Raw genomic sequence first — 26,156 nt, 5'->3', positions numbered from 1 at the left:
CTCTCTTGACAGAAACCTCGTGACTTTGAGATCTAAACACGAATATGTTAACTAATAGATACATGAGGCAATTTATAAATAACACATTTTTTTCATCATTTTTAAATCGCTAAAGCGTACACACTCATTATCAAATGGTTCCGGTATTAGCACTGATGAGTTTTTTTGCAGACATTTAACCGTGAAAACTAATTTACAAAAATTGTAAATTTAACCAGTTACCTTGACTCTTCGACTCCTTGGCTAATGCGGTCGTTTACACATTGATAAGTTAAATTTTATTTTAAAGAAGCCTATTTAAATAATTTCTGTATTCCTTTTTTCCACAATATATAATCTTATTTTTATAATATCTTAGCTTCATATTTATCAATTATTTAAAAATAATATAAAGAAGTCGTAAGAGTCATTTATTTTTAACTTTACGAGATCCCATGACATATCTTTAGAAATCTCTCCTTTAATTTATGTTATACTTAACATAAAAGAATTTTGATAAATCCCTGATAAATCGTCGATTCGACGATTTTAAAATAAAACGTAACTATTATTATATTTACTGTTATTTAAATAACATAATTATTTATTCTTAGATTTATTTTTATCCGGATTCTACCTCAAAATCGCTTAATCTCAAAGTCTGCACAACTTTTGGACAATTTCAGCCATATCCATCCAGTTCTAAGAAAAAAGAGTATAAATACAATTTTAGAATACAATATATATAAAATAATGTGAACGTGATTAATCACGGAACATTTCATTCAAACATGGTTTTACGATTAAAAAGCAAAAGTTTTTTTTTTAATTTACAGCGCGAGGTCTTAGTTAAGGGTGCACCACCAGTTCCATTAATATTAAACGTATCCATGAATTAAGTATTCGGCCAAACAAAACACTTATAACCAACTATTTTATAGCGTAGTTTATCAAGATGGCAGATCAAAGAGCAGGAAGGACATTATCCAATTTCCTGCTCACAACCTCCAATCATTATAACGAGCTCTGGTTGATATTTTCCTAAGTTAATTTAGGTAGGTATATTTTATTTTAAAAGCTCTCTTTGGTTAAAACAAAACGAAACTGACTTGAACGAATGTGACAAGAAAAATGACTTAATTATTAAGATTGGTTTGTCTCGACATGTCCACATATTATATGCTGCCACTCCGTTTTCATCTCACACAAGATAGAACAATGATTGTTAAATTGTAGAATGATGTTGGTTTTCCAACAAGCAACTGCTGAGTTTCTTGACGGCTTCTTCTCGGTAGAATCTGCCTTCCGAACATACTAGTCGTTTCAAAAGTGCTTATATTAGGGCTACTTGAAATTGATGAAAATTGAACTTTTGAAACTATTATTAAAAAGGTGGTCAAAATTGCGTAGGAATTTAGTCTTTTACCGTGGTTCGTACCTTTACATACTTAAAAAAAAATGAGCTTTGTAAATTGAGTATATCAAGGCGGTGATAGCCTAGTGGGCAAGGCTTCGGCTTTATTCCCCTGGAGACCGAGTTCGAGCCCAGGCACGCACTACCGACTTTTCGGAGTTACGTTTCAAGCTATTAAAATAACACTTGCTTTAAACGGTGAAGGAAAACATCGTGAGGAAACCTGCATGCCTGAGAGTTCTCCTTAATGTTCACAACGGCGGGTGAAGTCTACCAATCCGCACTTGGCCAGCGTGGTGGACTACGGCCTGGACCTTAGTCATTCTGAGAAAAGACCCGTACCCGTTCGTGAGTCGGTTATGGGTCGACGGTGATGATGAATTGAGGTTTGTAATATCGTTTATATGAACACAAACTATAGCTATAATATAAATTAAATAAAGCGCAGTGGGTAGGAGCTCGACTTCTTCGAATCCCAGCACTCACCTCCAACTTTTCTTTCAGCCAGTTATCTGCGTTTTAAGTTATTAAAAATATCATCTGCTTCAACGGTGAAGGAAAACATCGTGAGGAAATCTGCATGAGACTTATAAACAATGTTCTCGAAGGTATGTGGAGTCCACCAATCGCACTGGGTCAGCGGGGTGGACTACGGCCTAACCCCTTCTCGGGTAATGGGTCGATATGATTATGATGATGACATCGTTTATCAACTACTACCATATAATTTACTAGCTGATATCCGCATGGGTTAAGGTTTTTAGTCCCGTGGGAGCCCTCTTATTTTCCAGGATAAAAATAGCAGTAGTAATATGTGCTGTTCCAGACTTCTTCTTCAATCTGTCTGTAACAAATTTCAGCCAAATCGGTTCAATCGTTGGACTTAAGAATATTCTCAACATGTTAGACAGAAAGGAAGTTATATCAAAGTCACACCCCTTATTGATATCCACCCGACATCGTTCCGGAAAAGCTAAATCGTTTGGCGGCACGTCTTTGACGGTAACTAGCCACGGCCGAAGCCTCCAGACAAAAATTGATGTTCCTTTATAAATGAACAGAAGTTGAGATCAAGAAAGAAACATGCCAAGCTTTCGAATAAAATACAATATACATATATGTTTCGGCATAGTTAATCTAATTTATTGGCATCCTCTTACTAACACAATAAACTAGCCTGTGATTTATATCATTTCTTACGTAGGTTTGTATTGATTGATATAGTTTTCGAAAAGATATATAATTTTAAACTAATTGGCGATTTCTCCACCTAATGAGATGTTATTAATTTTTACACGTAGATTATGTTAATCATAACCTCCTTAATCAATGAAATTCAAAACAATCCAGATGCTTCACCGCGGATGTAAAGTGACGTGCGGGGTGTGTTGGTTTTTGGAGACATTGTACTGCATGCAATTATGGCTGAATGAAGGTTCTTTATCTTCTTAATTTTGTGTCACCGTACCTACCTACCTACGCGCTCTAGCTACGCCAAGCGATTAGATTATATCTAGGTTAAATTTTTTTAAATTACCCTACAACTTTATATCTTTAATTCGTATAGGCATTCTATAAAATATTATTGCATCTCAATTCAAGAAAATATTTGTCACAAGCCAGGTCCACTTGGAGGCATGTAAATTTTGATGGGACTTTCACAGACAGAGCATAGATAAAGTAAGAAACTTGCGAAATTCAGAATTAATTTATTTCAAGTAGGCTTTAGATACTATGTAGGTGTATGTTGATTGTTGAATTGCGTCGTCAGTCAGTTCTTACTTATAATCTGCATTAATCACTGTCTTTTTTTTAAATGTGATTACTGTTGTCGATTCTTGTTATTATAAATATTTAACAACAGTATTATTGTTATTGGCGTTAATCTTTGAGTGAAATCATTTTTTTTCTTCTTAACCTGGTAGGGGTCGGATATTTATATTAAACGCATATTCGTAATTTCACGGCACCGTACCAGAACGCTTTATCCCTGACCACGGTCAAAGCCTCCCATTAGAATAGAGAAAATGCAAAAATAAAAAAAAACCCGAACTGTCCCTGCCAGAGTTCGAACCCAGGAAGTCAGCTTATAAGACCACAGTGCGCACCACTGCGCCATGGAGAACGTCTAAAATATAAAAATAATGCTGCTTTATACTATGATAGTAAGCCCACTGGGCTACTTCAAAGCATAACAAACGGGAAAATTCTATACGGACGAAGTAGCGGGAAACAACTAGCTATTACCTTATAAATAGAAATGACGCCGGCGCATGGTATCTTCAAATAAATGCACTTTGCAGTTGCATTCCACAGTTGACCCAGATCTGAGCCAGCTCCAGCCACGTCCGTTTAATTAAAAATAACATAGCTTTCATTAATAAACACAATATGCTAAGTAGAGCTACATTCAGTTATTATTGAAGTTTAAACTTGAAATTATGAAAAAAGAAACAAAGAGTCATAAATTAATTCACTACAGGGCACGGTCTCCTATCACCAGTGCCGTGCACTTCATACATGCAGTGCGAATGCACTGCCTATTCTATATTTTTCATACAACTCGTATAGGAAAAGGATTTTTCTTCTTTACACCATCTACTTGAATTTTTTTTTGTGACCATAGGGCACGCCACTGCCTCTCACAATCTGAAGGGGTCAAGACCGTAGATTGGTCGGTCGGACTCCACCCACCTTTGAGAACATTATGGAGAACTCCCAAGCATGCAGGTTTCCTCACGATGTTACCGTTCCCTTACCGTTAAATCATGTGATATTTAAATTGCTTAAAATAAAAACGCAAGTAACTGAAAAGTCAGTAGTGCGTGCCGGGATTCGAACTCGGTCTCCGCGAAAGGAAAGCCGAAGCCTTATCCACCAGGATATCACCGCTTATAGGAACATAACTTTCATTAATTACCTATTTATTTTTCTTTAATTGGAAAACCAACAGTTGTAATTACTTAATAGTTGAAAAATTGATTGACTTAAAACTCATAACAGGTTTTCACAAATAAGTTCTATATAAACAAGGGTACCTGGTAGAACCCAGCAAAATGCAGCAAACTATACCTAAAAATAGAGTTTACCTAACATGCAACAGTTTATCTCATAGGTTGCGACGTACACTATTCATATTACCATAAAATAAATAAAAGTGCGAGAAACACGGATTACAAAATAATTAAACCTGTTCTTAGTTTTAGTTAACGGTATATGCAGAATCTCTTTATGCCTAGGAATCGTGAGGGTACAATAAAATCTAACTTAGTAAGTAATTCCAGACTATCGATTGATCCCCTTACAATGTTTAGTAAGAGACAAACGGCAATGATTGTACGTAGGTATATGAAGGGGTACAAAGTCCGAACATGTTTTTTCTTAGGAAGTTTATCTTTATTATCTGATGAAATCGACCAATCTTTCACTAATGCACACTTGTATAGGAAAGAGGCAGTATAAATAAAACATATTTAGGCTGTACACCTTATCACTAACGCCATTTAGCATTGACCAGCTGGTCACTTAGCGGCGAAGATTTCACGTCTTAGCATCTACAATTGACAGATCCATTATACTTGTTAGAAAAGCGATGAAACCCGGATATTAATATGTATGTTAATGTGCTTTTGTTTGCGATACAGGCACTTAAACCTTGTTATGATTGGGAGCAATAATATGAAGCATGCGCTTAAGATATCTATTTTTAGTCGATGATCATCGTACGCTCGGAATAGGCTGAATGCCTGTAACGTATAAAATTGCTTATCAAAAGTTGAAGTTTCAACTAAGTTCTCAGCTTTAAGTAAAAAAAAGAAGTACTAATACAAAAGTTTAGAGACACACAGCATCTATAAGTGACCAAGGCAGAAATGAAAGGTCCGTAGAAGAATCGAAATATCTCACATTTTTTTTGTAACCCAGTTGCTAACCCTCGTAGCTTTAAGTTTAAGTTGGCGAACGTAGTCATCACCATCGCCATTATTTAAACATATATTTATGAAGCGGTGATAGCTCAGTGGGTAGAACTTCGACTTTACTTACGGAGGGCCGAGTTCGAATCCCAGCACACACCAACAATATCGTGGATTCTCTACTAAATTGAAAAATATTTTGTTTAAATTTAGAAGATGAAGAGTTTTATTGCACATACAAAAAGAAAGCTAGGTTAACAAAATAAACGATAATTAAAAACACAAGCAAATGCACAAAGCACAAAGGCAAATGTTATTTTCAAGTTTTAAAAACTCTGCAATACATGCTATTTTGCATATTAATATGACATTGACCGAATCAGAATAATAAACGACAGAAAAGATCGCTAAATTACTTTTTTAACAATTTCATGATTCCGGTTAGATTAATATAAAATAATTATCCCATTTAATGTTATAAATTGTTTGTTATTTTTTAAATATAATATGGTTAATAAACGCTACCATTGTTAGTGGGCCTAAAAAACTGTTTCCTTTCGCTGTCGCTGTGCTATCTTTACCATTTTGACCGAAAGCTTAGCTACATTAAAATCACCCTCGTACAGACAAAAGTGAAATCCTTATAAAAAAGCTTTTAATTATTTTCATCGTCTTTTAATACAAAAAATATTTTAATTATAAACACATTAACGTGATAATCGATCAATATAAGGCATTTTAAATATTACGACTTAACTTTTTTTAATGCGTTAATGTTAAAAATGCGCTAATATTAATAAACCAAGCCGCAACGCCTCGCCATTATTGTGTTGACTACGCTGGTGGTATTACATTAATTAAAACTCGTGTACATACAGTAGTAGAGTTAGATTATAAAGCTGAGGCTAAACTGGAAACTATGAATTAACAAGAGCTAAGCTTGGTGCAAAATGTATTCAGTTTGAGGGAGTGAAGCTACATACCAAAATACAGTTCTGTAAAACAGTAAATTTTTTAGTATCAAGAAAAAAATAATAATCATTGTCAAAATGTTTGTTTAGGTTATTAATTATGTATTTAAGGTTATTCCAGTTACTAGTCAAAATAATAAAGAAATAATGTAATTAGTTTTTAGTTCTTTTGTAAGTCAACAAAGTTTTTTTTTGGAAAATAAATTATTTAAACCTAATCGGGGGAACAGCAGTGGCTCCGCCAAGTCGAGCGCGAAGCAAATACTGCTGTACCATCATTTACTGAAACCATTTCGCCGCATTTTCAGGCCCCGATTTGAGAACTTCTGGATAAGACCAGAACGCAGATATTTTCGTCATCTAAAGTTATAAATAGTGTAACATAATCTTATCAACCAATACTTCTAAACTCTTGTAATTCAAATATTGCTGTAGAATGATTATGATTCCTGTTTATGCGTACATAGATACAAAGACAAATATAGTAACTTGATGATTAAACCACAATCCACATTCTTACTTAAAACTAAGGCTACGCGCTACTAACGCACAAAATAAATATTGAATCTAATCCAAAATCTTCAGATCGAAGATAACATTTAGTGGTGCTATTCGTATCCTTCTCGACCCTGGCGACAAGGACGGCTCTACTTCATTATTTAATCCGAAGATTCCAGATTAGATTGATTAATGTTATTTTAATCAATTTAATCTTAAACTTCAGCTTCAATATCGAAAAAATAGATTGCAGTTAATTGTGTACCCAGCTTTACACCCGTTCTGATATGCAACGAGTTGGTAGCGGTGATTTGATGGTCTAATATTTATTTTGGGTGCGTTCACAAGTGCACTCTTGTTTATACCATGCGTATCATCTCTGCATAGGTTGTTCAACTCAGCTTCCTCATACCCTTACCAATGAAGGTCACGGCTTTCGCATTACTTATCTAGATAGGTTCTCTATTTTTTTAATGTAACAGTGGTGCTTTCTTTTAGTTTGTTAAAGGTTCTTGCTCTTCAACCGCAAATTTAAATTCAAAATTTCTTTATGCATTTCATTTCTGTAGGCCTATCACAGGCACTTATGAAGCGTTCATACATAAATGTTTACATAATTGTAAGGGGATGGTGATAACTTCGTTTGCCAACTTAAACCTAAAGCTTCGAGGGTTCAAAACGAGCCCGGGTCTAAGAAGAGCCCACAACAAACTTAGCCGGGTAAATTTTTTTTTGTTATCACCATCTCACAGTAAATATTCAGCTATGAAGCTAGAGCAATTCACACCCAAGCTTTTTTTATCGTTTAAGTAATCCTTAATATTATAGTAGGATTTTTCTATAAGCTTACGTTTTATATAAACTTTGAACTTATTGAGAGACATCTCATAGATTTCATTTGGTAATTGCCCTTGAATGAATTTGCAATTTTGTGTAGCCTAGTAAACTGCACAACGAGTTTATTTTTGCTTCTAATATTTATATTGTTACAGTCCATTTTCTTTTTAAATTTTGTTATATTTTATGGACATAAATTAAATTTTCATATATGTACCGCTTGCTCTCGCTCCTATTCTGAGGCCTCATTTAACGCATTAATGTTCTCAAAAAAAGAGATGACGTTAGAACAACCTTCCTCGCTTAGGCAACCAGGTGACTTGACTTCGCTCAGCAAGTGTAGGAGCAAGTAAACTCCACCAAGAAGTGAAACCAGTGAGTGTCTGTATCTGTTCTACAATGAGCTGTAAGTTCTCCCTTGCCTCACTAGTGGTAGGCTGGCGAGACTTCAGTGGCCGGCCATCAGCAACATCAGCGTTTAGTTACTTTTAGTTATCGCACTGGACGATGTTCTTATCCAAGGTCATTAAGTACGTCCGATCAGATAGCATCCCTGGCAAAGCGTATACTAGCTGAGCTGATGAGTTAAGTGATTCAGTCGAGACTTGTCCAGCGGCTCAGAATCGCATGTAATCATTGCTTCTTACTTATTTATCAGCTAAGTGCACTCACGATCTCTATTAGAAGCTGCCACATGACACAAAGGACCACGTAGTCATCTCAATATTTATATATTACTGCGTCTGTTCCTAAGTACCTGACAATTAGAAACAGATTATTTGATACAATCCACTTAACATTTGCCTATTTGTAATGCATACCAACGTAAAATAAAAAAAATAAAATTGGTTTTGAGATTTTCTGTGATGAATAAATATAAGAATTATGGAGTAATATAAGATTACATTTTGGAATTGATTTGACAGAGGTATGAAGACTCATCGGAATACATGTCGGATCTGATTTGACAGAGATACGGAGTACCTAACATTAGAAGTCGTATGTAAATATTTGACTTAGTTTAAAACTGATAATTGTGGACCCTATTTAAAAATAATTATTGTACGCTCACTTTTTTAGAAAAAAAAGTTATAAGGATAAACTGCGTGAATTGAAACTTAAAAACTTGTTTCAATGCGGGCAGAAATATTGTCTATGGTTACGCAGTCGGTATGCCTGAACAAAAACACTCACTCATCCCTTGAAGGGCCTTAAGGCTTTAAGCATAAAGCCCTCTGAATTCTAAAATGCCAAGCGACGTCAACAATGTGAAATGTCGAGACTCCCGCAGCCGATCACAACACTTCACAAATTCGAGTAGGTAGGTACACTAGGAAACACAGTTCTGAGACCATACAGTTGGGTTATGCTTTTACTTTCTTCTGTATGGTATAAAGTCGATATATAAACAAATCGGGTCTAGTTATTGTACCGAAACTGTAAATAAGTATGCGTTTTAAGTTCCTTACAGGTTATCGAATGGGCGGTGAAACGTGTCGTTGAATTTATGAAGAAACAATTTTTTTCCTATTAACGAATTGTTATCATCAAAAACTTTAACTATGGTGTTACATTTTTAGTTAAACTTAATAAAACAAGGTCAAGTCACAGGAGAACCACTGTGTAAGTATTATTATATGGCCATTGACCGCAGCGAATGGCCTTGCTTTAATTCCAATAAAAAAATCGATGAAGTGAAGTTAAGCGAAGTCGTCGAAGCGAAGCGAGCGTATCTGAATTCTGTCGCTCGCATCATTTCGTGGAATGTCCAGGGTATGGTTACGGGAAGCAGACAAGAATACAGGCACGGCGTGGCGTTTTTAGCTTGATTTATCTGCTGCTCTACTACGTCTGTGTCTGTTCTTAGTCCAACTGTATGATTATTGAATGGTGGTACATCGTATGAGACTGTAGTTCTTAGAGTGCATAAAGAAAAAAGGGCGGGAAACTTCGTACATGGCGGACGCGGTTTTTTCAAATTTTTCTTTTATTTTATTGTAAACTCGTTTTGAAAAGGATTTGGTGTTGTTTATATTGTACATATTGTAGTATTAGTGTCATTCTCATAGTAGTTAGCTGTTTATATAGGTAAGTTCTTCAAAATATTTTATTGGAAATTTTATACTTTTATGGGGGATCGGCCCCCCGACCCTGGGGGAACAATACCCCCAGGGTCTGTAAATATTCCATCTAAGATGGATATATTAATCTCAGCGGTTGAGTCGTCAATGGACACGGACGCATCTGCTGTGTCCAATGCCGAACAAACGCTAAAACGAAAAATTTTTTCCCGCGTTTGTACGATGTGCAAGAAAAAAAAAAGGAAAGGCAAAGCAAATTATGAAAAGGATAAATTTAATGACTGCATGTGCGAATCACATACTGATGATGTTCCGAATCGCCCTAACAAAAATCCAAATATTTCTCCCAACCACAAACCAACTGAACCCACTTCTCCCATTGATAATAATAAACCATCATTATCCACCATACCAACAAATGTACCAACTCGAGTGCCAATTGGTCGTGCTCAGTATCAGAAATCTGACAGTGCCCCATATGTGGTACATGTTAACAAAGAATATGAAAATAGTGATAGTTCCACAACCCTACATCCCATAACTTTTGGTCGCTTTTTGCAACGTAACAAATTTGATGGTGTTGTGAATGGTAGTCTCAAACGTGTGGGTAGGAATCGCATTAGTATGGCGTTTTCTTCCTATATGGATGCCAACAAATTTCTGTTGCATCAAAGTCTTGGCTTGGAAAAATATAGCGCCTTTATACCTACCTTCAATGTAACACGCATGGGTGTAGTAAGAGGTGTTCCAAATGATTGGTCTGATGAGGAAATATTGTCAAACATAAATGTGCCACTGGGTTGCGGTCCTATAATTAAAATCAGGCGTATTAAAAGAAAAGTCACTGTAAATAATGTAAATCAATTTATTAGTACTGGCACTGTAATTATAACTTTTGACGGACAAGTTCTGCCTACCCGGGTGTACATGTGTTACACTGCCTTATCAGTGGAATTGTACATTTATCCAACTGTACAATGCTATCAATGTTGCCGTTTTGGTCATGTTAAAAATCAATGCAGGTCTTTGCCAAAATGTTATAAGTGTGGTCAAGGACACTCTGGTGACACTTGCCAAGTTGAAGAGGAGGATTACCGGTGTTGCTTATGCAACGGATCACATCAAGCCATTGATAAAAAATGCCTAGAACATAATAGACAGAGAGCAATCAAAGAAACAATGAGCAAAAGTTGTATTTCATATATGGAAGCAATTAAGATGCATCCACCAGTTTCAAAGATGTCATATGCCGAAGCTTTGTTTTCAACACCTGTGTCATCCTCTTCATCAAAGGACATACATAGTCCTCAAAACTCTAACCTTCCATCTTATTCAAAATCAGAGTCTCAGTCATATAAAAAAACAGTCTTTGCCAAGCCGAGATCACCGTCAAAGCTTGGTAAGGGCTATGACCGCTTTGCTCACTCTGATATAATAAAAGATCCTGTTTTCCCTAAACAAAAGCCTAATATTAATAATAACAATATTGAAAATAGCATGAAAATTGCTGACATTATTAAAATACTTATTCAACTATTATCACAATCAAACATAGTTACACCGTCCCACGTTGCCACAGTAATTGAAGCATTATACCACATCCCAAACAACAATGGATCACAGAGCCAAAGTGGTTCAGTGGAATTGCCTGAGCCTCAACAGTAGAAAACACGAATTAATACATTTAATAAATAAACATGAACCATTTCTCATATGTCTTCAAGAGACATGGTTGAGAAAGGAGTCATTATTTAAAATGCCAGGTTATGTTTGTGTCAGAGAAGATAGACCTGATGGGTATGGTGGAGTGGCCATACTCATCAAAAATAATCTGGCATTTACAAATATCACTCTCCCTGTACATAGCAATAACTTATCAGTTATTGCAGTTATTGTAAATAGTGTATGTTATGTGTCTATATATTTTTCTCGTCCTAGTAATGATATATTTAATGAAATTAATCAACTTTTTAATTTTTTGCCGAAACCTTATTTATGTTTAGGGGATTTTAATTCTCATCACATGTTATGGGGTTGTGCTACATCAACCTATTATGGAGAACAATTGTTAGAGTTAATTAGCTCACATAACTTGTGTATTTTGAATATGGGGTCTCCAACAAGGCTTGCACGGACACCTAGTGCTCCTGATTTGTCCATTTGCACCCCTGATCTTGCTTCATCTCTCCTTTGGTCAACTGCAGAGTCTACTTATGGTAGTGATCACTACCCGCTTATTATAACTTTTCCTTTCGAAAAACCTCCAAAACATGTGAAACAACCAAGAATAAAACATAAACTTGTTCATGCTAAGTGGAACTTGTATAGAGTAGCTGTTGAACAGAAAGTTAATAGTTTACCACCAATAAGTAGCTCTAACATATTAGAATGCTCACAAACATTAGCTACTGCATTGATTGCAGCTGCAAATGAAATTTTTCCATTAAAAAAGTATGGTTCAGGATTTATTCCATCACCACCATGGTGGGATGCAGAGTGCACTAATGCAGTAAAACAAAGAAAGGGAGCAGAGAAGCAATATTGTAAAAACATGACTGATGACAATTTTGACCATTACTTACAAATTGCCAATTCTACTAAGGAACTACTTAGGGTAAAGAAGTATGAAGGTTGGCGTAGGTTTTGTAAATCCTTAAATCCTAATGTTTCATCATCAATAGTTTGGCAAAATATTAGAAAGTTCAGATCTGCATTTAAAGACACACAACAGAATAAATTATCTCCAGCAATAGCAGAGCAAATCATGGATCGTTTAGGTCCTCCATATGTACCTGAATGTCCCATGGCCATAATGCCTCTAATAGTATCCAATAACAATTATTATAACAATTCAGATTTGAATTCACCATTTACACTTATAGAACTGAAAGGCGTACTTTCATCAACGACAGATTCTGCGCCAGGTGAAGACGGTATTCCTTATTCTTTCTTGTCAAATCTTGACGACAATAGTCTTAGTTATTATCTTTCTTTAATCAACAATATTATAATTGCGGGTATCGTTCCTGAATCCTGGAGATCACAAACATTGATCTTATTACAGAAGCCGAACAAATCGAGTTCAGATCCAAAATCGTATAGACCAGTAGCTCTATCATCTGTGTTAGCTAAAACTGCTGAACACCTTATTAAAATCAGGTTGGAATGGTTTTTGGAACATAAAAAATTACTATCAAAAACACAGTTTGGTTTCAGGAAAGGTAAATGTACCCTTGACAGCTTGAGCATCTTTACCACAGACATCAGACTCAGTTTCTCCAAAAATGAATCAGTGGTTGCTGCCTTCCTAGATATAAATGCTGCCTATGATAATGTTAACATTTCAATTTTAAAGAGTAAACTGTTAGCCCTGAATATTCCTAGCTTATTAATAAATTTTATTGTAAATATGTTATACGAAAGATATATAAAGTATTCAATAGGCCATTCCCAAAGTGAATTCATTAGTAGAACTGTATGGAAGGGCCTACCACAAGGTTCGGTTTTGAGCCCTATTTTGTATAACATTTATACTTACGATTTGGAAATTTCTGTATTGAGATATGCAAATGTTCTTCAATATACGGATGATTTGCTTTTATATGTTTCTGGTCGATCATTAGATAATATCAGTGAATTATTAAACTTAGCTTTGAACGATTTAAAGTCTTGGTTAGACAATAATGGTCTAGAACTATCACCATCTAAAAGCTCTGTTGTATTGTTCTCTCGGAAACGAATCCTCCCATGTATTCACATTAGTTACAATAATGTACCGCTAACAGTTACAGATAAATCAAAATTTTTGGGTGTTATATTAGATTCCAAGCTGACTGGGGTTCCTCACTGTGAATATGTTTTATTAAGGTGTGAGCGAAACTTAAATATCTTAAGGTGTCTTTCTGGAGTATGGTGGGGTGCACATCCTTTTACAATGAAACTGTTATACAATGCTTTGATCAGGAGCATTTTAGACTATGGGACATTCTTGTTACACCCTGGTAACACAGGTGCAATTAAAAAGCTTGATTTCGTTCAGTCCAAGGCTTTGAGACTAGTTACAGGTGCCATGAAATCAACTCCAATAAACTGTTTGCAGGTAGAATGCTGTGATCCGCCCTTATATCTTAGGAGACAGTTACTCTGTGATAAATTTTTCTTTCGTACGTTACAGCTTATCTCCCATCCATTATTTCCAAAAGTTAAGCAACTTGCGGATCAGATTGATACCTGTAATTACTGGACTCATAAAGATTCACCGTGTCTTGTAAAAAGTTATAAAAAATATGAAAGCTTGGGAGCTCCCACTCATCGCAGTGTTACTCTGCCTTTATACCAATACAATTACAAAAATCTTATTGCGGTTCCCAAAATTAAATTAGATAAAGGACTATTGAAAAATAGCCCTAATATAAAACAGGATTTTAATAATATTGTTAATAATGAATGGTCTGATTGGCACTGTTTATATACCGATGCATCTAAACATGGGAGTAAGAGTTGCGTGGGCGTTGGGGTCTACCATTCACAATACCAAGTTATTCAGCAGATTAAATTTCCACCAGAAACATCAGTTTACACGGCTGAATGTTACGGTTTACTCAAAGCTATTGAATATATTTTAATTCTGAAAATACCAAAAACAATTGTATTTACAGACTCCCGAAGTGCTTTGGAGGCTATTATGGGATTTCCGTTCAAGTCTCATAAGCAGTCTCCAAATGTTTTTCGAATTAGAGATTTACTATATACATCTTCACAGAAAAATTGTAACATAGTGCTGGCTTGGGTTCCAAGTCATGTCGGCATTCCTGGAAATGAAAGAGCGGATCAATTGGCAAATGAGGCTATTCGCATAGGAGACATTGTACCATATACGAATCATTGTTCCGACTTGGCAAACCAAGCCAAGGTTTATCTGTATGAAGAGTGGGATAGGGTATGGAATAATGATAGTTCAGTTGGTAAACATTACAAGAAAATTCAAGTATCCATTCCGAGAAAACCTTGGTTTAGCCAATGCGTTTTTTCTAAAACAGTCACCTCTGTTCTGTGTAGAATGCGCCTGGGTCATGTTTGTACCCCGGCGCACTTGCACAGAGTGAAAATCGTTCCTGATCCTTTTTGTTCCTGTGGGGAGTATGGGGACTTAAACCATGTTTTCTTTACATGCCCTATGTATGATCGTTCTGCCTTTCTTGCTCATCTCGAATCATTAAACATTCCATTTCCCACCTCTATAATTTGTTTATTAAATATCCATTCGTATAAAGTTTATAAAATTGTATCTTTGTTTCTAGAAAAAAATGATATCAAACTATAGAACAAATCGTATAATATATTTATAAAGTAGAATCAATCCCTATCCTTTTCCTATCCAAATAGTTAAGTAGATTAATCCTGATGTTTTATATTTTAAGTTTCCCTAACTTTTATTAAACATATAGACACCTGACATTGGCTAATCTCTGTAAAGCCAGAAAAAAAAAAAGAGTGCATAAAATGGCGAGCGACGGGAGTATTGACAGCCTATTGATAGTGTTACGAACAGTGTTATGAAAGCAACAGCCAACTTGCAGCCAGAGCCTTAAGCAAACTACCATAACATTTTACTATTGTTCACAAAGCAAAGATAGTACCTAGCAAGACAGAAAAATACAAACCATTTGCAATTTGTAATCAAACTTTGTGTTTTCAATCCAGCTGATCGGTTGTACGACTCTCAGAAAAGGGATACAATAGAAAACGTATTTTTTCAAAAATGAATTTAAAGGGCCTGTAGAGGCCAAAGATCCAAAGGGTTTGAGCAGAAGAATAAAGCCATAGGCCATATAAAATCTTACAAGAATTGCCGCTTACGATATAGATAATACTTGCGGCAGAAGAAGAAGAAGTTAGGTAGGTAGGTCCATTTTCGTAGACTTCTCAAACCCGGACTTAGTAGACTTCCAGACAACTAAAGTGAAAGTAAAAACTACGACGAGCAACCGCTTTACAATCTTAATAGAAGAAGTGATAAAATCGTCCACCGCTTCGCACATTCAAAGTTTTATTTTATTCCTGATCTAGCTGAAGTTGAACTCAAATGGCCCGTGTCACATTCCGGTCTATTTCTGTTATGTGTAACGGAACGCATGTCGGTATTTTAATGGAGAAGGATTCCACTCAACTGACGGATGAGGCTCCGGTCTCATCTGCATCGTCTACAGACATGGCAACTTCCAACACTAACTGCCGAATGCGTTTTTGCTTGTGGTAGCTTGTAGAGGTGGCGAGCTCGCAAAACAAGTAGGTAACAATATGTACGAAGCTGTGATATTCGGTGATTTTACGTACCTACAATGCATTTAAATGCCTTATCTGGTGACAGAAGGGATTTTTGCTCAAAGGATCAGCCTAGATGATTTTTTTATATACAATACCACGCAGGCAAGACACACGTGCAATTAATTAATAGTTGAAGTTATTAATTAGTGACAGGTAAAGCAGGAACCGCATAATTATTATGCAGATGAAGCTTAATTTGCTATAGGTACTCCGCGAATTTTCATAATATATATCATGGAATTGTACAAAGTAGCGCCTGCTTCTATCCGAGTTTGGAACCTCATAAATTTTGTTTGGGCTGATTTCTACAAATACGCAATAGCCCTGCTGAACGTGTAGACAGTCACAACTCTAGATCGGCTATCCACTCGATCTGACTCATTCTTTAAAATGTATCCTATATTTTTATTGTTAGCTAAGTTAAGCCCGAACGTGTCAGCAGCCGACTTGTTGGCACATCTGAAGATTCCTTTTGCTTTTCAGTTTGTTAACAGAGTTCGCAAATAAGCGTTAAATTAGCGACTGTTTGTATAGGATACAAATGTTTGGAGAGAACTTCAGATGGATCAACTTTCAAAACGGTACCTAAGTAGGTATACCGATCTTGGGCATGAATCAGCGTTACAAATTATGAGCTTGCGTTTTGACTACCGCCTTCAGGATTGCGTTACGCATCATTATGTACCTATGCTCTGAGTGGCCAGTGCTTTTGTTATTTTTGTATTGAGCAAACTTTACTGAGTAGAGACTTACAATGATACCTAATATTCTAAGTAGCATAGAAATATTTTATCGCGGTTTCTATAGTAGGTAATAAATACCTTTTAATATGCAAATATTTTAATTTGTAGGTAATGAATACCTTTTAATATTAGAATTAGGTACATACACATTACACATAGTTGCAAATAGGTAAGTACCTACAGCTTATAAATAAGTAGTCAAAACATGATGTTTTTCACCAAACTGCAACATTTAATAGTCATATAAAGAAGAGAAGAGATCGCTACTAAGCGATAAGGCCGCCTTTTGTATCCTACTTTTTCAGTTTCTTCTTGTTGTGTCCATTTTTTTTTCTATTACAACTAAACGTACAAATAAAGTGTATGAATAAAATAAATAAATATATTATATTGTTTGCACAATATAATATATTTATTTATTTTATTCATTCACACACATTCTATCACGAAGAGTTCCAAAGCTATAACACAAAATCGCAAGATTTTAGCTGAGTTTTTGGTTTCTGGTTTTTGGTTTTTAGGTAATTTATTGTATTTTGCCTCAAGGATAAATAATGATGAAGAACTGTATTTAAGATAAATTATGTAAAATTGGTATTTGTAATGTTTTCAGTATTACGGATTCAATAAATTCAATATTCAAATAAATCGTGCTAAACAGGATGCTGGTTACTGTTTTATCCACTCGTTATGATCTTCCATATCTTCAATTCTAAATTCTGTTCACACAATTTAAAGCCCATCATTCCTAGGACTCTTCCTTGTTCTACGTCATAAATTATCTCTCCTTAATTATTGGCTTTTCATAAGAAATAGGGAGCTTACCTATATTTAGTGGGATATAAATAAAAAAATCGCTAGGATTCAATGTGAAAAATCTTACTAAATATTTTTAAGCGTTAATTGTAATGAACCTACCTACCAAACCATTTTGCAACAAGAAAAACTGCCATTTATTGCATGTTAAACGTTTAGTAGGCACCTACTAAATCTGTAAGACAAAAGGATAATATAAAACCGTTCGGGAATCGACTGTCAAGTTCACGGCTGATTTATGAACGCATGTGCGGTGCTTCTTTGTGCGTCAGGCGTAACCGCTGATGCGTCAGCTGCTTTTACTTGCACGCACTTGCGAGATGAACGTGTTCGCTTTTAGATATGTTATATTTAGTTGCAATTTATGGTAGCAACACGCTGGCAACATTCCGTCCCACCCCACGCGAGGACACGCTTAAGTCAAATTGAAACTTAATATTTTTAATGCCAAGAGAGAACGTAACGGGTCGGATAATTATTTTGGGATATTGTTCATGTCAAATTTTTAGGAGTGTAATAAGTTTTATTCCTAGGGTCAAAAGCAAATAATATGACACCGTTTCCAACTATAAACGTTATGTTTATGTGATATGTTTAATAGTGTGATGACGGCAAATAAAAATATTTCCACCACCCGCGGGTGCGCTACGAGTTGACTGAGGGAATATAAAAAGAGAACGGGCAGCAGCGTGTGTTCTGTGACTCATACTCCATCTACTGCGATCACCAACCCGTCTCCCCAGCGTGATGATTATTAAAAATTCTTCCGTTTGAAGAGGCCTACAATGGACTGCTATAAGCTATTGATGATATTTAATAGGCTAGCATTACCTACATTCTCGTAGGACGTTAGGATACTCATTCAGAAGTTAGACTTAAAATAATCAATCTAATCCAGAATCTTATCAATGGCAGTTTGAATTTAAAAGTACTCCCAATTTGAACCTGATATACGAAGATTTTGGAATAGATTGGATATTAATTTCCATGCCGTCTAGGCAGAGAAATCGTACTGTTAGTTAGCAAAGGAACCATGTAGCCTCCATTAGTAAGGGATCTATCTAAATAGATTCGTGGCAAGTGTTAGGCTAACCTCCAAACACTGTCGCCACGATGTCGGCAATTACCAGGAAATCAAAGGCGTCGTATTACTTTATCTCTTCTTTCTTTCTTTTACTCAGGAATAATAAAGATGTCTTCGAACTTAGACCAACTTTTATAAAGATATCACTGTACCAAGGGCAGTAACAATTTACCCAATTAAAATCTCCATTTTTTGTTCTAGGTAACCCCAACGACAAAGTCCTCTACGGTAGGCCAAACAAACGCCGAAGTGCCTCTTTCCCCGCGCCCCGCTCTCTCGACCGCCGCCACTCGCTGCGAATCTTCGGCTCGTCCAGCAAGTACTTGCAGCGATGCGCATCTACTCGCAGCTTGCACCACAAACACGCGAACACGACCGATAGCTCGTCTTCCACCGACTACCCACCTAGCGTTGAATCTGCATCGCCCAGTAAGTATTCTTTGGTTCTTTTATCGTATCATTATCAACCCATCACCGCCTACCCATCCACCACCGGCACGGTTCTTCTCCGACACGGCGCTTCTCTCAGGAAGAATAAGAAGTAGTAATATCTGGCCTAATGCGGATTGGTAGACTTAATAGCCTTTGAAACATGGAGAACTCTCAAACGTTTTCGGTGCGGCCGGATATTGAAACTGATAGGTACCCCGAGATATATATATATATATATATATACATATCGATATATATATATATATATATATCGATATATATATATATATATATATATATATTTATAGATAGGCTATCACCATTCTCTTTTATCATAAAAAAATGGTAGCATTTTTTTGCACAATGATCTAGTATGAAAACCTCATTTAGGCAGGGAATTAAAATACCAAGACGTTAGCCCTCGATTTCAATCACACCTGGTTGTAAATGGTTAAGCAATCTAAGATGGTACCGGGCCTAACTGTTAGGGTTAAGAATGGCAGTTAAAATAACCATACCATACCATTAATTGCAGAGTTTTTCCCGGTTGTTTTGCGATAGACCAGACCAAAGATAATTCAGACATTATAAATTCGCAAAATGCCCCACTTCTGCACCAGGGAGGTCGGAAAACATGTTCATAGAAAAGCATTATTAAATAATACCCATTTCCCGTTGCAGAGAAAGTGTCGTTGCTCTCCCGCTTATTCAGACGAAGCGGCCGCAGCAAGCAGACCCGCGCGATGAGCACGTTCTCTGCGCAGTTCCCGCCCACCGAGTGGTTCAACTCCAAGGCGGTGCATCTCCACTGTGTCGCTACACAAACCGACTCTAAGGTTATTATTGAAGAACCTTCCATTTCATCTCCTATTATTGAACTTCTTGCCGTGCGAGGACGGCAGATCACCACCACCCTTCTTCACTTCCTGCCGGTGTCGCACGAGGCGAATATAACAGAGAAGAAGAGAAAATGGGTAGCAGCGTAGTAGGGGAGCTTTTTTTGGCAAATCTCGTCCGGGGAAGTATTACCACTCCCCTCCTTGATGCCTATTATTTAGTTAGTAATGGAATTCAGTGTTTCAATTTAAATTGCAGTCTGTATTATTATTTTACCTTCATTAAACATCGTGGTAGGTCTAAGCTTTATGTGTAATAATAATAACACGCGGCAAGTTGAAACCACGTATTTAATGATTTGGTAACACAGAGGAAAGCATTAAGAGCTATCATTACATGTTCATCACTTAAATAAGCAAATCTTCTACCTATAACTGTAAGCACTTATAACTGTATTTTTATAACCGACCTTTTTCTCGTTACAGGAGTCGCTGCAGAGTCAAACATCATACGTGTCGTCATACTATGATGGTTCGGAGATCAGCAATCGGTCGTCAACGCTTCCGAGGAGGCACAAAAGACATCTATCCACAGAGTCAGGACTCGCAACTTCCATGCAATACGACCACTCGCCCGTTAGACAATCAAGCCCAAGTTCTGGCAGTCTTCCAAGATCAACACTGAGCAGAAGTTCAACCAACAAAACTATACTAGACCATTTTGGGTCACCACAAAGAAACAGCGACCCAAAACTACGAGAAAGCCCAAACGGAAGTTTACGGCGTGTGGACTATTCAGATAACGTAATGTCCACGAGCGGCCCATCGAGCTTGGAGAGTACGAATACTCATCGAACACCAAGGAAAGAGAGTAAAAACGGTCAAATGGACCTCAATATGAAAAGGAGTTATCACACAAGCAGCAGTGGTCACTCCAGTCTAGAGTCGCACATATCCGACCGTACTTTAAAACCTTCACCTAGTCATAGTAATGGAGGACCAGGTTTAAGCAGAGCACAATCACTTGTTAAAGTTCAAAGTCTACAAAGTTCACCGAAAAGTTTACACAAGTATAGAACAAAACCACCAATTATTGGCGGTGAATCGATGAAGAATGGTAAAAGTACATCACCAAGAACTTCGCCAAAAAACTGCCCAAACACACCCAAAAAAACTGCTACACCATTGCACAACAAAACCCTCGGTTCCAAAATAGATAACCCCGCTACAACAATGCTTGCTAGTTCTAATTCCAATAATTCAATTACTCTAAAAGTCACCACCAATACAATGTCTCAAAATGGTGGAACGAACACCAAAGTATACGTTCAAAACTCTCCAGTTAGATCCGTAATCACTTTTGAAAATGGCAAAGTTACTGAGGCCAGTAATGGGAGTAACATTTATATTATTAACGACGATAGACAAGTTGTATCAGTCTCCCAAAACGGGGGAACTAATCAAACAACAAAAAATCCAACAGAAACATCTTTCGATGTTTGTGTTGAGAAAAAGAAACAAATATACCAAGAGGCAGAACCTGTGAAAGTACAAGAAAATAAGTTCAATAAGAATTCTATGAACGACACGGGTATGAATAACAACCGAAAACTCTCTTTACAAATTGGCGGTGTAGCTAATAACAATAGTTTTATCTACAAAAATCAGTTAAATAACACAAATGAAGTTGCATCTAACCCGGCATCGCCAGCCATTCATAACAACATACACAATATAGAAACATGCACTAATAGCAATCCATCTACTCCAACTAAAAGTTACGATAATGTAATCGGATCGTTAGGGAATTTGAGATATCAAAAAAACGCTCTAACGTCAGCGAATAGCGGAATACATGCGAATATAAATTCGAATAGCGAACTAAAGAGTGTCGATTTATTGAAGAAAGCAGCGGCTTTACAAATGCTAAATGGGCTTCCAAATGTACATAATAGAATGAGCTCAGAGTCGATAGCTAACTTATTGACGAAAGGTATCGATCAAAAACCAACAGTGCTGGGTTCAGAACCAAATCTAGCACTGAAGAATCAAGAGCTGATAAAGGATATAAATACTTCTACCGAGAAAATTCACTGCTTGGATAACAAACAAAAACGGTACAGCCTTAGTCAGGATGGCAAGAAAGAACACCAAGATTTTTATAATTTTCCAAGTCTTAGCGACTTGAGCTTTAATTTCACTAGTTTAGCCGCACAAAAGATTTTGAAAGGGGTCAGTATAAATAGTGTGGACACATTGGTTGAGCTGAACATGGCAGCCAATGGTTCGGAAAAGCAAAACAATCGTGATGTCGCAGCTGTGTGCACGGACTTTGGCCTTGTATAGCATGTAGGACATTGTTTATTTTGTTTAAATGTAAAATAGTAGGGTTAATCACTACACAATGTAAGCTAGTTAAAACTTATTTTTAATAACTTCATAACATACCTTAGATATGCACTAATATATTTAGTTCAAACTTTGTACTCGAGATTTTGTACTCTCAATTTACGAAATTACTTATTACTCCATAAAATATCTTTTCATGTATCCCTTTATGGCTTTAGTCTTTATTAACCTATCACCTACATCAGCGTTTCTTCGCCTACTTTTTGTGGCAGATTCCCATTGACAAAGTTTGTCCCAAAAAGGTACTGATCCTGGACGAAATAATAAATATTAATAATAACCAGTCAAACAGTGATTGGAAGAGGTAGGGCAATATAGTATAGGAAAGGCTTGTGGGACATTATGTTACAATTAAAAAACAATACTATACAAACTATTAAAGCTATCCCATTCTCTTGCAATAGATATTTTTTTTTACGATTTATCAATGGTGTTAAATTACCAGCAATGGTTAAAGTGTGTCTAGAGTAATTTTTGATACACGATTATAAACTATTATTAAAATATATTACTTAAAATGATAAATTTCATATTACTTGAACTGACTTAAACTTTTAACTACATATTATTAGATTTTTCCATAATATTCAAATTTTTTAAGTTACGATTATAAACTATATATTAGGATATTTTTTATATTAAGATAACATCATGAAATTCCACTACCTCATCCAATCACAAGTATAGTTTAATGGATTTGACATACTTTTGACTTTGATTTCCAGTCGATTTGACGGTAATGCCTCTATGTCTCTTAATATGTCCCATTACACCTTTGTAATATATATTACAAAATATTTTACTTATAGCATCTTTTTGGGAGAGGCTCAAAGGTGTGCTGCAAGCTTTAAGCTAGCTTTGCAATTACACCCTGGGCTCTGAACACCCCAGGTCAAGAAATGCTGATCTATACTATTAATCTAGACTTATCATTCAGTATTCATTGAAATTATTGTAACATTCAGTTAATGATAGTTTGTAACATATTGCGAAAGTTATGCGACAATAAACATTGTTTCATGTAAATCAAATGTGGCCTAAAAACACCCATCCAAATGTAATTTAGTGCCTATATAATTGATAATTAGAATTGTAACCGTCATCATTTGTAGTAATCTATGTGTATCTAAATTTTACTAGCTTTTAGCACACACTATGCAGTATAAAGGGAAAAGATGGATCACCATACACATAAATATGTTTATATATAAACAAATTGAATTATAGTAAATATTTCATTCTGACGGAGTTGTTAATTCTTTCTTCAAACTTGTTAAGGAGGATTAATAAGGCTCTAGTTATTTTACCCACAGAGAAATGTAGTTCTACAACTATGCCTACATCTATTGGCACTGGAGATTCTATCTTTACCACTATTTAATCATTTTTATGCAGTTTTTGTATTACTATGCATAATCTCAGAGCTGTATAGCAATCAATCTTTTCCCTATGTCTGTGTATATCTATCACAAGTTTACCTTCTTCACATAAGCACTTCTGATTGTGCCATCACAATTTTTCCAGTGAAATAGTTGAGTACAAACTAGATTACATCTCTTATGAAAAACCGATTCCATCCAAAGATGGGAATTTACTGGGATGTTAAATGTAAAATATATGTCATGTATTAAGTGCCATAAACCATAATGTTATGAAAAGCGAATCGAGGTGGAAACATGGTTATAACACTAATGCCACACAACACTTGTTTCAAATTAAATAGTATTTTTTATTACTAGGAACACATTACAAACTGCATAAGCATTGTTACAAGAAGCATTGAGTTGGGTGGCATTTTATAAATATGTTTCTACCCTTAGCTGTGTCCACGTATGATAAATGCTTGTGTGACAATGTCTGGAATGCTATTAACACCAGCTACTGTCACTATGTCAAACTGTCCATGAGACAAAATGAAAATAGCGAACCTTGATCACTTGCTTCTTAGCAACATGTTCTTATTTAAAATAGCTCGGCCTGGTGCCAAACTCAGCTCATCCACATGGTGATCAAACCCTTGTCCTGTGAGACATTATACTTCATATGGACACAGCTAATCAGACAGTCGGTATCGGATGATTGGTGACCATTTATTTTTATTTGTAAACTGTACTCAAAGTGCAGTCGAAATAAAGGGTAATATTTATTCATTAGAGAATATAATCGGAAGTCAATGCATATTAGCGATTAAGTGATCAGTAACACCATTTGTAAATGTATTAACAATATAAGTTGATGCTTTAATTTTCATGTCTTTTATTACCTTACCCTTGTTTATATAAAATTAAAAAAGTTTAACAAATAATACATAAAATAGTAAATCTTTATTAAATGCATTTTAAGTAAATTGGTGCTAGGACTTGCTGTCAGTATTAAAACTTAAGAGCAAGCTATAGTACTGTGTTCCATTACATCACTCACTTGTGTTGGCTCGGTTTCAGTTTGATTTTTGATAGAGTTTAACCAGTCATCTGTAGGATTGTTTTTCTGCACTTCCACATCTGAATTATCAAGATTTTCATCTTCCGTAATACTGTTTGTTTCTAATTTATTTTCTATAGTCTCAATATCCCCACATTCATCTACCTCATTATCTATATTAGTGTTAGGTGCACTTACGTTTAAATTAGCATTAAATTCTCGAAATTTCCTAGACACGTCTTCAGCCTGTACATTAACAATACATACACAATCATCAGTGTCAGTTATTTGCTTAAGCGCAGCTTCCTCAATAGCTCCTACATCCTCGTTCTCAGTGATTTCTTCAATAGTCTTATACGAATACATATGATCGTCATTGGGACTGATATAATCCTCTAATATAAAAGTACTGCTATCAAAACTAAGTCTTTCAAAATCAATAACACCATAGTTACTTACGATATCTAGTAACGTGGACTCGTCACTATAGCATATGTTAATGTTCTGAACACAATTTATTTCCAATTCTTTGTTGTCTTGGCATTGTTTGCGTATAGCGTCGAGTTGCCTTAATGTTTTCAGCTCCCTCGCCTTCAAACTCGCGTAAATACGAGCAAATGACTTTCTAACCGAGGTTTTCAACTGAAAAGTAAAACGCTATGATTAGAGTAAAATTTTAGGTAGTAAAAACACAGGCTTTTATAAATAAAAAGCTTACGGTTTCAATATTTTGCTCTAAATCATCAGGATTGCCCGACATAGTTGTTTATATATTTTTTTTATTGCCGTGCCATATAAACTGTCAAATTTTTGCATAACTGGAGGAGAGTCTTTTAATTACTTCATAATGGCAATACTAGCTGCCAGTTGAGCTACCAAGTTTGAACTATTCTCGAACTTATTTTATTTCAATATTTGCAGTATTTCATCTAGCTTAAAAAATTAAATCTGAAAGGATATTTAAATAAAATACATACTTGTCCTATAATTCAAATGTAAATTCAATATTTGTATATTTTAATTACCTATTTACTGTTTACTGTACAAGTTAAAGCACAGTGGAAAGGTTTACAAAAAGGTTGAACATTTTCACGCTGCAGGGCTAGCACAGGCAGGAGACAAAAATTATATCCCCCGATTATATTCCCTGACCATCAGCTTTTGTACCTATATATTCAAGTAAATTATCATAGGGCTAGATTAATCCCACCCAGTGCAGTGACGCTGCTGCCTCGGCATCGGTGTGTGCCATTAACTTTTGTTTCAAACCAGCCAATTCCATTTTTCTAAACTTTCATCACCGATTACACATGAGATACAATTAAAGTAAAGAATAATGATATTCTTTACTTTAATTGTTGATCAGATACGGTCGAAATAAATTTTGGCTGATT

At 35.8% G+C, this 26,156-nt stretch overlaps 2 protein-coding genes across 2 annotated transcripts in view; one reads left to right on the top strand and one right to left on the bottom strand.

Moving 5' to 3' along the window:
* The window catches only part of LOC120625902 (putative uncharacterized protein DDB_G0286901), a 266,693-nt gene extending 242,107 nt beyond the window's left edge, over positions 1-24,586 (top strand). Inside the window, exons 7-9 of the mRNA XM_039893168.1 lie at positions 18,866-19,093; positions 19,778-19,932; positions 20,419-24,586. Coding sequence (XP_039749102.1) covers positions 18,866-19,093; positions 19,778-19,932; positions 20,419-22,278 — 2,243 coding nt within the window. The 3' untranslated portion in view covers positions 22,279-24,586. The remainder of the gene's footprint in view (positions 1-18,865; positions 19,094-19,777; positions 19,933-20,418) is intronic.
* Positions 24,587-24,643: 57 nt separating this feature from the next.
* LOC120625903 lies at positions 24,644-25,541 on the bottom strand. Its single transcript, XM_039893169.1, has 2 exons — positions 25,481-25,541; positions 24,644-25,404 (listed from the first exon to the last, which is right to left on the bottom strand). The coding sequence occupies exons 1-2, from the start codon at positions 25,520-25,522 to the stop codon at positions 24,721-24,723; spliced, it is 726 nt and encodes a 241-aa protein (XP_039749103.1). The 5' UTR covers positions 25,523-25,541; the 3' UTR covers positions 24,644-24,720.
* Between the last annotated feature and the right edge of the window lie 615 nt (positions 25,542-26,156).

This window comes from Pararge aegeria, chromosome 8 (genome assembly GCF_905163445.1).
Source record: "Pararge aegeria chromosome 8, ilParAegt1.1, whole genome shotgun sequence".
Lineage (NCBI taxonomy): Eukaryota > Metazoa > Arthropoda > Insecta > Lepidoptera > Nymphalidae > Pararge > Pararge aegeria.
The sequence above is the reverse complement of the archived record's forward strand: the minus strand, read 5'-3'. Positions and strand labels throughout refer to the sequence as shown.

Excerpts from the sequence above, each read along its gene's own strand:
- LOC120625903 (XM_039893169.1), bottom strand. The coding sequence starts at position 25,522 with ATGTCGGGCAATCCTGATGATTTAGAGCAAAATATTGAAACC. Across the intron at positions 25,405-25,480 it reads TAGAGCAAAATATTGAAACC|TTGAAAACCTCGGTTAGAAA; the intron begins GTAAGCTTTTTA and ends TTTACTTTTCAG.